At 42.1% G+C, this 16,311-nt stretch overlaps 1 protein-coding gene and 1 non-coding gene across 4 annotated transcripts in view; both read left to right on the top strand.

The window, feature by feature from the left end:
• Positions 1–52: 52 nt before the first annotated feature.
• The window catches only part of DYNC2H1 (dynein cytoplasmic 2 heavy chain 1), a 139,759-nt gene continuing 123,500 nt past the window's right edge, over positions 53–16,311 (top strand). For all 3 annotated transcript variants that reach the window (XR_005861251.2, XM_015279695.4, XM_417173.8), the window contains exons 1-15: positions 53–292; positions 6,188–6,358; positions 6,879–7,014; positions 7,400–7,518; positions 8,090–8,234; positions 9,575–9,807; positions 10,091–10,225; positions 10,320–10,433; positions 10,581–10,692; positions 10,865–10,989; positions 12,348–12,523; positions 13,363–13,558; positions 14,048–14,143; positions 15,502–15,654; positions 15,740–15,838. Coding sequence is in view for 2 of the 3 variants with exons in the window: in XM_015279695.4 (XP_015135181.2) it covers positions 104–292; positions 6,188–6,358; positions 6,879–7,014; positions 7,400–7,518; positions 8,090–8,234; positions 9,575–9,807; positions 10,091–10,225; positions 10,320–10,433; positions 10,581–10,692; positions 10,865–10,989; positions 12,348–12,523; positions 13,363–13,558; positions 14,048–14,143; positions 15,502–15,654; positions 15,740–15,838 (2,199 nt within the window). In the remaining variant the exon portion in view is untranslated. The remainder of the gene's footprint in view (positions 293–6,187; positions 6,359–6,878; positions 7,015–7,399; positions 7,519–8,089; positions 8,235–9,574; positions 9,808–10,090; positions 10,226–10,319; positions 10,434–10,580; positions 10,693–10,864; positions 10,990–12,347; positions 12,524–13,362; positions 13,559–14,047; positions 14,144–15,501; positions 15,655–15,739; positions 15,839–16,311) is intronic.
• Positions 9,191–9,258, top strand: MIR7449 (microRNA 7449). The gene has a single exon (NR_105618.1). It is a non-coding gene; the product is annotated as a microRNA 7449 (primary transcript).

Raw genomic sequence — 16,311 nt, 5'->3', positions numbered from 1 at the left:
GGGCCGGCAGCGCGCTTCCCCGCCTCTCAGGGGGCGGCCGCCATTTGCAGTCGCCATAGAAACGGGGCCTGGCGACGCCTGGACGGCTGCGGGCTTCGGAGCCATGGCCGCGGAGTCAGACCCGAGGAAACGCTTTATTTCGGCCACGGCTGCGAACTACTTCGGGCTGGACCCGGCCGCGGCTCCGGCTGCCCTCCGTGCTCGACCCGAGCTGAACCGTTTCCTAGACGACGGCAACGAGTTCCTGCTGGTCGTGCAGCGCTCGGGCGGCCGGCTCAGCGCCTCCAACAAGGTACGGCCGTGCGCCGCCTGTCCTCAGCACCCCCGGCCCGTGTGTGACAAGTGCGTGTCCCGGTGATGCGTTTGGCCGGCTGCCGTGAGCAGACCGAGGTTGGCAGTGCGCGGTGCCCTGTGCTGCGCGGGGGGCGTTGTGTGGGGTGTGCCTTGCTGAGCGCCTCGTCCCAGCCGTGCGGGATTGGTGTGCAGCCTGCAAACTGAAGAGCGGCAGCGGGGGACAACCCGGGGGTTGTGTGGCACCCGGGGGTTGTGTGGCCTGTCGTGCTGCTGTGGGAGTGGGCTGTGATGTCTGATGTGTCAGTGCGGTTCCTGGTGCGCTGATGGGTAGTGCTGTGAACTGCTGGGCTGTGTGGGCTGGGATCTATGCAGAATCATACAATGCCTTATGTTGGAAGGAACCTTAAAGACCATCCAGTTTACAACCTCCTGCCATAGGCAGGTTGCCACCCACCAGGCCAGGCTGTCCAGTGTCCCATCCTACCTGGCCTCAACCCCCTCTGGGGATAGGGCATTACAACTTCTCTGGGCAGCCTGTGCCAGGGCCTCAGCACTCCCTGAATGTAAAAATTTCCTCCTAATATCTAATCTAAATCTCCTCTCTTTTTAGTTTAAAGCCATTTCCCCTTATCCTGTTGATGTCAGACATTCTCCTTTCTGTTTATAATCACACTTTTTAAAGTTTGTGCTGCATTTGATCATAGAATCATAAAATGGCCTGGGTTGAAAAGGACCACAATGATCATTGAGTTTCAACCCCCCTGCTATGTGCAGGGTCGCCAACCACCAGACCAGGCTGCCCAGAGCCACATCCAGCCTGGCCTTGAATGCCTCCAGGGATGGGGCATCCACAACCTCCTTGGGCAACCTGTTCCAGTGTGTCAGCACCCTCTGGGTGAAAAACTTCCTCCTAATATCTAACCTAAACCTCCACTGCCTTAGTTTTAAACCATTCCCCCTTTTCCTATCACTATCAACTCATGTAAACAGTCATTCCCCCTCCTGATTATATGCTCTCTTCAAGTACTGAAGGCCACAATGAGGTCTCCCCAGAGCCTTCTCTTCTCCAAGCTAAACACGCCCAGTTCCCTCAACCTTTCCTCATAGGAGAGGTGCTCCAGCCCTCTGATCATCTTAGTGGCCCTCGTCTGGACCTGCTCGAAGAGCTCCACGTCCTTCCTGTACTGGGGGCCCTAGGCCTGGATGCAGTACTCCAGGTGGGGCCTCACAAGAGCTGAGTAGAGGGGCACAATTACCTCCCTCTCCCTGCTGGCCACTGCAGCCCAGAACACAGTTGGCCTTTTGGGCTGCAAACGCACACTGCTGGCTCATGTCCAGTTTCTTGTCCACCAGGACCCCAAGTCCTTCTCTGCAGGGCTGCTCTCAAGGAGATCTTCCCCCAGTTTGTATAAATATCTGGGATTGCCCCTACCCATGTGCAGCACTCTGCACTTGGCCTTATTGAACCTTATTATCTTTTCATGGGCTGATTTCTCCAGCCTGTCAGTCCCTCTGGATGGCTTCCCTTCCTTCCAATGTATTGACTGCACTGCTCAGCTTGGTGTCATCCACAAGCTTACTGAGGGTGCACTCAATGCCATCTTCTATGTCACTGATGAAGATGTTGAAGAGCACTGTTCCCAAGACAGACCTCCGAGGGACACCACTTGTGACCAGCCTCTACCCTGACACAGAACCACTGATCACAGACATTGGTCAGGCACGATCTGCCCTTGGTGAAGCCATGCTGGCTGTCTCGAATCACCTCTTTATCTCGTTTATGCCTTAACATAGCTTCTAGAAGGATCTGCTCCATGATCTTCCCAGGCACAGAGGTGAGGCTCACAGGCCTGTAGTTCCCCAGGTCTTCCTTTCTCCCTTTCTTAAAAATGGGAGCAATGTTTCCCTTTTTCCAGTCACCAGGGATTTCACCAGACAGCCATGATTTTTCAAATATGATGGAGAGCGGCTCGACAACCACGTCAGCCATCTCTTTCAGAACTCCATGGTGGATATCATCCGGCCCCATGGACTTACATATGTTCAGTTTCATGAGGAGGACTTGGACGTGTTCCACCGTTACAGTGGGACAGAAACCACTCCCCACACCCTCACCTAGAAGCTCATGGTCCTGGCAGACATGGGAAGCCTGACCACCCATGAAGACTGAGGCAAAGCACTCATTGAGTACCTCAGCTTTTTCTATACTGAGGAAGCCAGCTCCTCATTACCTTTCATCAGAGGGAGAACACTCTCCTTGGCCTGTCTCCTCCTGCCTATGTACCTGTAGAACCCCTTCTTGTTATCTTTCACATCTCTCACCAAGTTCAGCTCCATCTGTGCCTTGGCGTTCCTAATCCTATCTCTACACACACGGACAACAGCCCTGTATCCCTCCCAGGATACACAACCCTGTTTCCACCTTCTATACATTTCCCCCTTTTCTCTCAGTTTAAGCTGCAGGTCCTTGCACAGCCATGACAGTCACCTGTCTTCTCTGCTCAACTTCCTCTACTGGGGGATGGAGATCCGTTGCACTCTCAGAAGGGTGTCCTTAAAGAGCTGCCAGCTCTGTTCTGTACCCATGCCCTTAAGGACAGTTTCCCAGGGGATCCTACTCAGCAGTTCCTTGAGCAGCCGGAAGCTTGCTCTCCTAAAGCACAGGGTCCTAGCTCTGCTTTTTGCCAGGCTCACATTCTTCAAGATCACAAACTCACCAAGGCATGGCCACTACAGCCCAGGCTGCCTCCAATCTTAACCTCTCTAATGCTCTCCTGTGCATTAGTGAGCACCAGGTCCACTGAGGCTTCACGTTGGGTTGGTCTAAGAGGTCATTCTTTTACGCCATTGCCTCAAAGCTTGCTGAGGGGCACAGATGAACAAGTTCAAGCAAGTCCTGACCAGGGATTGGGAAATCCTTTGTCTCAAGGGACAACAGATGGAGAAGGCCAGGGGCAACGAGAGAGATAAGTGGCAGCTAAATGGCCAGGAAACAGTCTTTTGTGTAGACTTATCTCAAGGGAGACAGCCATCTCAGGGGGTGCTCACATGATGCTTACCCAAGTGCCCAGAAAGGTCATGTAGGCAGGGAAGAGGAGGATAAAAGAGGGTCCAACAACCATGAAGGCAGGTTTCTGACAACAGATTTCTCACAACCTGCCTCTCTCTCCTGGACTTGCTCTGTGCTTTACCTGTTTGCTGCCTAAGGATAGCCTCTCTGCTGCTGTTCTCCCCCCGAGAAGGTGTCTGCCATCAGGTTCATCACTGTGAAAGGCCTGTATGCTGACGAACTCTCCAGGGCCTGCTACTGGAGACCTGCTGCTTCCGTCTGGACTTCTTCCTGGACCTACTCAGTACCTGCACCTTCTCACTGCCCAAGACCGGCCACGTTGCTGCTGCTCTTCCCCTGTGCTTTTGCCCCAGAACGTCGAAACGTTGTGCAACGGGACTACTGTCGGATCCTGGTGGTGACTATCCCTGCTTTACGCAATTCTTGCTTCTTCCTATCTTTCCTATCGCTCGCCTTCCCTTCCCCATCACTCCAATCCGTAATAGTGTCTGTCCTCCCCTACCTTCATCTCCCTTGTTAAGATTTGTAATAAACTTGTCAGACCAACATTTGAACCGTTGTTTCTTAATCTCATGCCGGGTATACATATTTCAAAGAACCTCCTCTCCCTCCTATAAATTGGAACAAGACAGTTGGTCCATCTATTACCTGGACCAGGAAGTTGTCCTCAACAGACTCCAGGAATCTCCTGGATTGCCAGCCACCTGCCATGTCACTATTCTAGCAGATATCCGGGTGGTTGAAATCCCCCATCAGGATAAGAGCCTGTGAGCACGACACCTCCTGCAGCTGAAGCAAGAAGGCCTTGTCAACAGGCTCCCCCTGATCAGGTTGCCTGTAGCAGACCCCAGCCACTAGATGCCCTCTGCTGGACTGATCCTTGATTTTTACCCACAAGCTCTCGACCTGATTGTGGCTGTTCCTGAGACACAGCTCTTCACAATCTATCCACTTCCTAGCAAGAGGGCAACTCCGCCGCCCCTCCTACCTTCTCTATGCCTTCTGAAAAGCCTGTAGTCCTCAGTCAGGGTATTCCAGTTGTGGGATTCATCCCACCATGTTTCTGTGATAGCATGTAAGCTCCCCTTAAGTACTGGAAGGCCATAGGGAGGTCTCCCCAGAGCCTTGTCTTCTCTAGGCTTAACAAGCCCAGCCCCGTCAGCCTTTTCTCCTAAGAGGATGATCCTCCAATAATCTTCTTGTCCCTTCTCTGGACCTGATCGACAGCTCTGTCTTTCCTGAGCTGGGTGCCTCAGGCCTGGATGCAGGACTCCAGGTGGGGCCCTATGAGGGCAGAGTAGGGGGGAACCATCACCTCTCTCTCCCTCCTAGGAGAGGGCCACCGTTGATGCAACCCAGGATACAGTTGGCCTTCCAGGTTGCAAGAGCACACTGCTGGCTCGTGTCCAGCTTCTCTTACACCAGGACCCCCAAGTCTCTCTCCATAGGACTGTTCTCAATGAGTTCTTCACCACATCTGGTGGTGCAGACTGTTAGGCCCAGTCCATGTGGCATTCATACAGGAATGAGCATGTGATATTCATATAAGGATGAATGTATATGCATACCAGTTTTTTTTGGTCTGTGCTGCTCAGCTGCTGTGACCAACTGTGCAAGATGCAATGTGATGTGTGTATAGGGGCTGTAATACTCACCCTTAGTCTCAGTGAAACAGTGTAGAATATGGGGGAAATTCATAGCAGTAGACTTAAGGATAAGAAATTAAGCGTGATGCTGCCTGGTAAAACTGGAAGCTGTTCTTGCTGACCTTCCATTTCTTTTAAGAGAAGAAAGTTCACAGATGTTTGTAACTGCACAGAATTTGAGATTTCAGCTGGCGTATTTTTTTGTGTTGTTCATTAAATGTTTAAGAACGTTCTTTTGTTTTATGGATTCTTCTTTGCCACAGATTTCAATACATGATTTTGAGGTAATGTTTGGAACTGTGGCCAAAGTGGGACTGTGAAGGTGACAAGAACATTAAGTTGTGGAACAACTTAATGATTTTACTGATGAAGAGGCATGCCTTTCTCTTTCTTTGAATGATCCATAAATTACAGCAGAACTCTGTATTGCAGACTCGGGTAATCAATACTGAGTATTTAGAACAGTGCTTTCAAAGTTATGCAGTGTAAAAATGTGACCTTCCCCCCCTCCAAGAAAAAAAAAAAAGATTTAAATCCTTCTTGTTCAATCTTCTCTACATACAAACAAGAGTGAGTTTCTGTTTTGTTTCTAGAAAATGATATGTGAAGCTTTCAAAATGAAAAATAGGTGTTTGTGGATATTTTACGATGAAAAAGGTATTATGTGCTCAGTATTGGAATTTACATTTCATGTTCTTGTCAGATCAGGAAGGACTATAATAAAAGCTTTGATTTTCTGTTCAAATTAGCTACTACCAGGGTGTTACGGTGCAGGAACAGCACCAGCAGTACCAGGTGCTGGAATAGGCTGCCCAGAAAGGCTGTGGATGCCCCATCCCTGGAGGTGTTCAAGGCCAGGTTGGATGGGGCCCTGGGCAGCCTGGTCTAGTATTAAATGGGGAGGTTGGTAGCCCTGCCTCTGGCGGGGGCGGGGGGGTTGGAGATTCATGATCCTTGAAGTCCCTTCCAACCAGGGCCATTCTGTGATTGTGTGTGTGATTCTGTGATTCGGTTATCAGAACCTGCATGGAATAATGTGGTATTTTGTATTTTTTTCCTTGATGTAAAACATTTATTTAAACAGTAATCTAGTATAATGTGCAGCCAAGGACAGTTTTCTAAACAAATACTGTTTTTTTTTTTGTGTGTGTGTGTTTTTTTCTCTTCATTATTCCAGATTGAAACTACCGATTCAAAGAATAATGTGCTGGTGTTCTTTAAGCTGCGACCTGATGTAATTACAGAAGATAATCTTCATAGTAATATCCTTGTGTCATCTATGCTAGATTCACCACTTCACAGCCTTTATCAAGCTGTTCGACAAGTTTTTGCACCGGTATTGCTAAAGGTGAACAATATACTGATTTAATTAATCTGTAGATTTAAATTGAAAGATCAGAAACCCACAGCATATATTAACTATTCTGACATATATTTTTGAATGTTTTAATATCTGAGTTAAAAAAGACACTTCTCCCATAGCACTCTGAGTAATGGGAGGATTCTTTCTGGTCATGTGTGTGCTTGATTAGAAATGTGGAATCCACAGGGCTTGGTTACTGCAGATGAGGGCATGAGAAACAGAAGATGCTGTTCCTTGTCATTGTAGTGTCTCATCATGTGGGCAGCTGAGTCACCATCTCTGACTCTGAATGTGTTTAAAACCGTTTGGATGTGGTGCTCAGGGGCGTGATTTAGTGGAGGGTTGTTAGAGTTAGGGTAGTATGGTTAGGTTGTGGTTGGACTTGATGATCTTTGAGGTCTTTTCCAACCTGAGCAATTGTGTGATTCTATGATTCTATTTTGATTAAGGGGAAATAGCAATAGTTCTACCATCTGAATCACATCTTGTGACATTTTTATTGTAGGATGAAAAATGGAGTAAAACATTGGATCCCAAACTCCAGAAACTTCTAAGCGAGCTCGAAGCTGGTTTGAGTACTGTGCTCAGAAGGTCAGATCCTAATTGTACAGGAACAGAATTCACTGAAGATGATGTGCAAGGTTTGTTGGGCAATTATACTTTTTATAATTAATTATCATACTATTAATACCGCTATTTTTGTAGTAATCAACATTATTAATTATATTGCTATAATAAATGCAACTGATTTCAAACTGGGAGTAAATCATTGTTTGATAGGTTGAATTTTCAGTCTTCATAATCCCAGTGCCTGCAGAATTGTGCAGCAGCTTATCCTGTGTAGTTTGGAATTGGTGGTGATCAGCTCTGGTCTCTTGGTATGAACTTGACGCTACATTTTGTTTGATTCAGAAGTTGAAGGGTAATGAGCAAATTGTATGGCAAAAATTTGCTTTATAAGTATTTTCTGACAATATTTTGTGAACATTTATTCTGTATTTACACACTCTCTGTTCTTGCTTGCAGCTATCCTTACACCAACAGATGAATTTCAGTTCTGGAAAGAATGTGCTCAGCATGGAAATAAATTGCGTGGTAAAGAGAGAGCTTCTCATTTCAAAGATCTATTTGAGGACATTGCAGAAGTATGTTTTCTTTTGTATAATCAGTGATGTATTTGTAGACATAGTAAAAACGCAATCTCCTTATGAAATGCGAGTCAGTATATATCCTCTGTTCAAAGATATGACAAATGGCTATTTAGTTAATTTTTCTTAGGCAAAACTTGACTTTAAATGTCATTTATGTGGAATCAAGTGACAGTGGTGCAGGGGAATGCCTGAAGTTAATGGGGAGCAGATTTGACCATTAAATCTGAACAGCTGTTGTGGAGACATAAGAGTGTGCTACAGTTTGTCCATGCTAATTGATTGAAAGGAAAATAGAAAACTCAGAGTGACAGAACTCAGTGAACTGCTATTGTGCAAAATTTTAGGCACCTGCAGAGTACCTGGTCAAATTGCACCGTTGTTACCAAATCTTTCCTTACACAAATAAGCTTAAGCTAATATTTAATGTTTTTTGAGAGGATTCTTCCATATCCTATTATGCAATAGACTGCAGGAAATTATCGCAATTGCTAGCTGCTGTGAAGTACAAATGTTTGTATGACATTATTTGCAGAGTGATTATATTTATTTATTAATTTTTTCATAGCATTATTACAACTTGGATAGTCTCTCATTACTTGAAGTTGTGGATTTAGTGGAAACTACCAGGGATACTGTTGATAATGTATGGAGACAAACAGAACATGATCCTTTTCCACAGCCGCGCATGCGTAATCTCCTGGATGTAATAGGTAAATCCTTATGCAGTTTTTATTAAATAAACGTTTGAGGAAAAAAGTAAAATGAATCCTAGAGCAGACATCTTCCTCCATTTAAAGACCCCACTGGTAGCTTACACTGTTAAGGTGCTTGCTTGTGGTAATTATGATCCATCAACATTAACTTGCTTTGTGGTGTCCAGTAATTAAGCCAATTTTAGTTGATATTTTCAGGTATGCTTGGGAAGACAATAAATAATACCAACATGGAGTTTTATACCTTTCAGCTTGTGGATTAGATTTGTCTTGCTTCTGTTAAAGACAGGGGCTGACCTACTGGAGAGGAGCTCTGCAGAGAAGAACATAGGTTTTCTGGTGGACTATGGGCTGGCTGTGAGCCAGCAGCGTACCCTTGTGGCCAAGAAGGCCAATGGTATCTTGGGGCACATTATAAAGAACAAGTCCAGTAGATCCAGGGAAGTGATCCTCCCACTCTACTCTGCCCTGGTGAGGCCACATTTGGAGTACTGTGTCTAGTGCTGGGCTTCTCAAGTTCAAGAAAGACAGGGAACTTCTAGAGAGTGTCCAGCACAGTGCCACAAAGATGATGAGAAGCCTGGAGTATCTCTGTTACAAGCAGAGGCTGAGAGACCTGGGACTGTTCAGCCTGGAGAAGAGAAGACTGAGAGGGCATCTTCACAATACTTTTAAATATCTAAATGGTGGGAGCCAAGTGGATGGGGCCAGGATCTTTGCACTGCTGCCTGGTGACAGAACAAGGGGAAAGGGCACAGACAAGAACACAGGAAGTTCCACAGAAACATGAGGAAAAACTTCTTCACTTTGAGGGTGACAGAGCACTGGTGCAGGCTGCACAGAGAAATTGTGCGTTCTCCTCTGGAAAACACACCTGGATGCTTTCCTGTGTAATGTACCCTAGGGAACCTGTTTTAGAATCATAGAATCATTTCAGTTGAAGGGACTATTAAAGGTCATCTAGTCCAACTTCCCTGCAATGAACATGTACACATACAGAGGGTTGGACGAGATGGTCTTTAGAGATCCCTTCCAGTCACTATGATTCTTTGTTTGACTCCTTGTCTTTTTTCCCAGAGGGTAAAATTTAGTTTCATAAAAACTCAATTTAAAAGTGGACTCAATTTGTATGGAAGTGAGGTCAGGACATGCAGAGAGGTTGCTTTCCTCGTTCTCATGATAGCAGTCCTACATCTTTGGACTGTTGTAAGATACTGAACTTTCTCGATGCTGTTTGTGTGCATGGGGAGGAATTACAGTAGTTGGAGCTTGTGGAGTTTAAAGGAATTATTTTGAACAAACAGCATATTGCTTTTGTCTACTTCTCTGTGTTCTAGGTAGCTGTCTGGGTAGATTTGTTCAGAGAAAATTAGCAACTTTGAATCTGTGGGAGGATGCGTTTCACATTGTTAAAGAAAATATAAAGGCTGGCATCTTAATTTGTGAGCAGTGGGTGTCAGCTTGTGAGTACTTAACTGGACAGCTGTGGCAACGTTATACTCTACATCAATGGAAAAATGAGAAGTATATCCCTGAATCGTTAATAGAACTCTGCAAGCGTCTTGATGAGGTAATGTCCATTCTTCTTTTTATCACTTATTGTCATGTAAGATTTATTATTATCTATTTCATTGGGCACAATTAAATGCCATTGTTTTAAGTTATAAAAGGAAAGTAAACTACTTCTTATAGCCTTTTTAGAGCAAGCATTCTGTAATCCATAAGCTTGTATAAACCTTTAAAAGCTTATTATAAAAGGTGGAGAGTGTCATGCTGCTTGTGTGCTTTTGCTTTTAAATGTAAATTTTATGTAAAAGTATGTCAGATGTTTGATTTTTTTTTTCCTGTTACAGGTGTTAATTGTTAGAACACTGCATGAAAAGCTTACCTACTTTTTGCCATCTGGAGAACAAAATGATCTACACCTTGCTCAGGTGTTTGAGCCCTTTGCTGGCCTAAATCCTGTACACTGCAATCCTTACACAGAGGTATATTGCTTATTTTTAATTTATAATCAAACTCTGCCATTTTTATTATTTATATGAATGGTCTTAAACTAACACGAATGCTTGTTAAATCTAGCCATTATGGAAAGCTGCTGTCTCTCAGTTTGAAAGAATTATTGCACCAGCAGAACAAAAAGTGGCAATCAAACTGAAGAAATTTATTTCAGAAATTCAAGACAGTCCTCAACAGGTACAGTTATTTTTGCAGTCTGAGAACTTCCCTACAGATAAAGTTGTTGTATTCAGAAGCAGTTTTGAGCAAAGGAATAAATACTTACAGCCAAAGATTGTATTTATAAACAGTCATAAGCCAACTATTTAAAATTTCATATTCCAGCTTCTTCAAACATTTCAGAAATATAAGGAACTGATAAAGCATCCAAATACAAGCAAAGAATTGCTTTTTGAAAGGGAAACATTGCTAGCAAGACTTCAAGATTATGTCAAAGGTAAAAGCTATCTAACAGTCTTAAATTGTGTTAATATTTTTGCAAACAATAGAATTCTTTATTTACTAATAGGTTATGTAAATATATCTAGTATGTTTCTATAACTGCAGTAACAAATTCAAGCTTGTTCTATTAAGTTTCTGGTCTAACATATATCTTCTGCTTGTGTTAGACTATCAGACAGACTTTGAAACTCGATGCCATGGTGTTCCTGGTGATGTTTCTGGACCTCTGTCAGGCAAAAATCTTTCTGAAGTTGTCAATAACATCGTATGGGTACGGCAACTGGAGATGAAGGTAACAGCTTTCATTACTATCAGATTTCATTACAATTTAAGTACAGTATTATTGTATGAACTTATAATGTTGTAAGAGATTGTGATGAAAACAGCATTAAAAGACAGAACTTCCAAATGCTATGTAATCAGTGGTACTGTGTGCTACATTGAGTTTTATTAACTGACACAGATGACAGTCTTTTTGTAATACAGCAAACAGCTTGCTTTTATGAGTTAATATTTTTTGGCAAAAAAAAAAAAGACAAAAATTCTGAGAGGAGATGTTTTTGCTAAACTTTATTCTCCAGTTTGCATTTTTAAATTCTGTCATGAGATTTATACATAGCTAGATTCTGAAATCTTAATTCTCATTGATCTGTACAGTGTTCACTTGAAGCCAAAGGGATTTCTTGGTATTACTTTTCTGAGTCAGAAACTGACAGGGAATTTACATTGCTAAATTGATAATGCATTTTATTTCTGTGTAGTAGTAGTAAATGGGAAGCAATTCTGTGCTCTCTGACAACCAAATGAGTTCAAGACAAACTTGACTGTTTAACTTCAGTTGTTTTTGTTGGTTGGTTTTTATGCTCTAGTTTGGAACTCTGAGACTTTTTTTTCTTTTTTTGAAAAGTATGTACTCGATCAAAGCAAAATAATTTCTGTAAACTTAAGTGTCATTGACATATTCGAATGAGAATGTTAGATATATCCATCCCAAAATAATGATTAGCCCAGATTTTTGGATTCACTTGAGATTTGTGGGACCCATTTCAGCTAAATATGACAAAGGATAGAGATCTGAAAGATGTTACTTTTTTTTTGTCCTCCAGAGGGAAAAGCAGCAGATGAGATTTCACAGTGATTTCTCCTGCTTGCTCTGTTGAAGTCCAAAAAAGCACTGCAAGTAATATGTGTCAGTTGTATGTCTACTTTAGGCTGAGCTGAATTTTTGAATTCCTCTCAAATCTTCACAGATGGTGCCGACTAAAGTCTTGATTAATTTGTCCATGCATAGGTCTGGAATCTCATTTGAAGGGCCCTTGAGTATTGGCATGGACTTTATAGATACAATAAAAAGGGACATGGGAGATTTGTACGTTTATGGAACACGAACAAAAGATCAGGCAGGATACCCTAGGCTATCTTAACAATGGTAGACTCCTGTTGTGGACAACTTAGTCAAACCAACTGTTTCAATTCACTCTAATGGGAATTTGAACACCTAGGATGCAATTCAGGATTCACATGTTTTTTTGTAATCTCTTTTTGACTCTCAATTGGATGTTTCCCAATAGTAATTTGTATTGTAGTGATTCCTATTTTCTAATTTAATACCATGAAATTAAGTTTTCTTTCTTTGTGATTGTGTTCAAGGTGGATGATACTATAAAGCTGTCAGAGGCTCTTCTGTCTGACTTGTCTGGGTTTCAAACGTTTCATCGGAGTGCAGGCTCCTTTCTGGAACAGTTAAAAGTATACGAACAAGAACAATTTGATGATTGGTCTAGGAATATCCAGTCAGAAGTATCAAATCCCAAATCAGGACTTTGGTAAATACATTTTCATTAAAATGATGCTAAAGTCGGTAGTGATATGTAACTAACAGGACTTGCTTTACAAATTACAAACTTCACAGAAATAAAAGTAAACTGAGAAACAAAATGAAAAAGTCTGTAATCGTTTCATCACTCTGCCAGGATAGGTTGTTAGGATGTAGTTTACTGGACTATGCTAATACCCAGTTCTGTTAACACCAAGGATTAAATATGTATTTGTTTTGCTTGCTGTTACTACTTTTGTAATAATTTCTAGAACTCATATAATAGTGATAAATAGATGACAAAATATGTAGCTATAAGTAAATTGATATTTACAAGAAATTCTGTTGTCCAAATAAAGCAGATGAAAGAAGGGTACATAAATCAGTTTAAATTCATAACCAGCATTCACAAAAATATAGAAATAACTCTTTATTTATTTATTTATTGGCTTGGCCTTGTAGCTTCTGCTTGTATCTGACATCTACGTGTTGCCAGCTTTCTTTGAAAATGGTGAGAGTTCTGCAGGACACAAGTGTTGATGCTCCTTTTTAAAATGTCAGAGTAGAGGGGGACTATCACCTTCTTTGCCCTGCTGGCCACTCCTCCTCTTATGATGCAGCCTGAGATACTCTCTTCCAGGATGTTCTGTCTCATGGTCATCTTCACAGGCTTTGAATTAAGAGAAAGGTTACTAGAATAACATCTGAGTAATTTAAAATGCTAATAAACATAGAAAAATATAATAGAATTACATCAAGCTTTCAGAATTACTACTTTATTATAAAAAGTACCTAAGGAACTAATATGAAATTCTATTCACTGATGTGTTTAATTTGGTTTTGTTTTAGCATCCAAGCTAATAGCCCAGTAATGGAGTTGGATCACGTTTTTGGAACATTAAATATACTTTATTCAGACCGTTTGGTGACTCTCCTAAGAGAAGTACGTCAACTATCAGCACTTGGTTTTGTTATACCAGCTAAAATACAGCATGTTGCAAACACTGCACAGAAGTTCTCTAAGCAAGCAGTCATCCTCAAACAGGTAAAAGATTAAATGCTATAATAACTTCCTGTTCTGATTTTCCATTTTTAGTAGTAGAACATTTCTAGATTACTATCTTATCTGCTTGAATGTGTGGTTAAGCTTTCTGCTTATTGTAGGGTATCTCTCTTAGTCCAGCTGCCAATCTGGAAGGAAGTAGGTTGTTTTTAGGTCTTGTATCATGTCCTGGAAGATGTCTTGGATACTTGAAAGCATCTACAGTGCTGCTAGATGTAATTAAGGTGGTGTATAATCATCTCAGGCGTCTAAGTGGCAGTCCTTTTTACTATAAGAATTCATCAATAGAAGAAGATAATCACATTACCACAGTATATATAATTTATTATTATAAATATTATACTATTCCAGTTAATTCTAATTTCTAAGTAGTGTTGATTGCACAATACATTCAGAAATATTCTGTAAATATTAGGAGTACTGAGATATAAATAATATGTTCTTGGTAATTTAATCTCTTCATTTTTACAGGTGGCGCATTTTTATAATTCTATTGATCAGCAAATGATTGAGAGTCAGAAGCCAATGATGTTACAGTCTGCCCTAGCATTTGAACAGATAATTAAGGTCAGAGAACTCCTCTCTTGTATTTACAATTTCAGTGTAATCTGCCTATCCTGTGGTACTTTTCCTCTGTTTTTACCGGACATTTTAAGTGAAGTTTTCCAATGTAAGCAAAACCACCTTTGTCATCAGCATTTATTAAAATCATCAGGGCTTTCTTTTTTGATATTTTCATAGAATCATAGAATCATAGAATTGCTCAGGTTGGAAAAGACTTTAAGGATCAACCTAACCCAACCTAACCGTATTACCCTAAGTCTAACAACCCTCTGCAAAATCATGTCCCTGAGCACCATATCCAAATGGTTTTTAAACACATCCAGGAATGGTGTCTCAACCACCTCCCTGGGCGGCCTACTCCAGTGCTTAACCACCCTTTCTGTAAAGAAGTGTTTCTTGATATCCAACCTAAACTTACCCTGGTGCAACTTGAGGCCATTTCCCCTCGTCCTGTCACCTGTCACCAGTGAGCAGAGACCAGCCCTGTTCTCGCTGCAAGCACCTTTCAGATACTGGAAGAGAGCAATAAGGTCTCCCCTCATCCTCCTTTTCCCCTAGATGAAACAGCCCCAGTTCCTCCAGTTGCTCCTTGTAGGGCACGTTCTTCAAGCCCTTCACAAACCTTGTTGCCCTTCTTTGGACCTGCTCCAGCACTTCAATGTCCTTTCTGTACTGAGGTGCCCAAAACTGAGCACCGTACTCGAGGTGAGGCCTCACCAGTGCCGAGTACGGGGGCAGGATTACTTCCCTAGTCCTGCTCACCACACCATTCCTGATACAAGCCAGGATGCCATTGGCCTTCTTGGCCACCTGGGCACACTGCTGGCTCATATTCAGCCGACAGTCCACCAAGTCCCTCAGTCCACCAAGGTCCCTTTCCATCAGGCAGCTTTCCAGCCACTCCTGCCCAAGCCTGTAGGGTTGTGTGGGGTTGCTGTGACCAAAATGCAGGACTTGACACTTGTCCCTGTTGAACCTCCTACAGTTAACCTTGGCTCATTGATCCAGTCTATGCAGGTCCCTCTGTAATGCCTTTCTCCCCTCTGGCAGATTTACACTCCCTCCCATCTTGGTGTCGTAAATTTTGATTTACTTACAGACAAGTGAATTATAACATGCCCATAAGCAGTACTTTTAGTGTGGCATTAATTTTCCCCAGTGCATTACTGTAGCTACAATGGTATGCCCATGCTTTTGTGGTTTGCCAGCTTGTTACTTCTCTGGCACAGTAGTGTGGTGGAGTTCCTGCATTTTTTACTGAAAGTAAAGAGATCTTTCTCATCTTGTCACTCTCTGTATACTAGGTGATAATCTAGTTCTGTATTTGTTATTAAACCTTACAAAGTTTTTATGGTTTTAAGCATTCGAAGTCTGGTCCTGGAGGAAATGCTCAAATAACATGGGATAATCCCAGGGAATTGGAAGCTTATATACAAAAACTCCAAGCTGCTGCTGAACGACTTTCCACTGAAAACAGAAAACTAAGAAAGTGGCACACAAACTTCACTGAGAAGGTATATTTTGTGTTTTTTAAGCATTACTTTACTCTTTCTTTCATTTATATAGAGTTATGCTTATCTTCTAAAATTCTTTTAACAGATTATATCTCTTATGAATATTGATCTACTTCGGCAGCAGCAGCGATGGAAAGATGGACTCCAGGAGCTCAGAACTGGTTTTGCAAGCCTCGAGTCACAGGCATGGTTTCATTATTGTATTATAAGGGTTGAACATTTGACTTCTAATGCTAATCAAAATTAAGACTCAAACATTAATTAATGTTTAATTAATTTTGATTAATGACTTAATTGCTTAATAATGAGGACATTTTTTTTTCCAATTGTGCTAGTAATGGGAGAAGTAAAACACTTGTTCAGTTAATTGGTCTTAGATGAATAAATGGGAAGACCTTCAGTCTTCTGCAACAGTTGGATCTGCACCATTAACATTTTGAAATACAGTAATGGCTAGAGCTTTGAAGGATCTCAAGGCAGAATAGGATGAATATATAAAATTTAGATTTAGAATGCATTTAGAATGGATTTTTGACATAAGTAATGAAGAAGCTACGTTTTCATTTGTTCATCTACCAACTGCCAGTTCTTGGTTAAGAATATCATACTAATGAACTGTAAATGATATCACCTAAGCTACTTTGAGGTATCGTTAGT

Source organism: Gallus gallus, chromosome 1 (assembly GCF_016699485.2).
Source record: "Gallus gallus isolate bGalGal1 chromosome 1, bGalGal1.mat.broiler.GRCg7b, whole genome shotgun sequence".
NCBI classification, from domain to species: Eukaryota; Metazoa; Chordata; class Aves; order Galliformes; family Phasianidae; genus Gallus; species Gallus gallus.
Note: the sequence above shows the minus strand (reverse complement) of the source record. Positions and strands in the feature narration are given on the sequence as shown.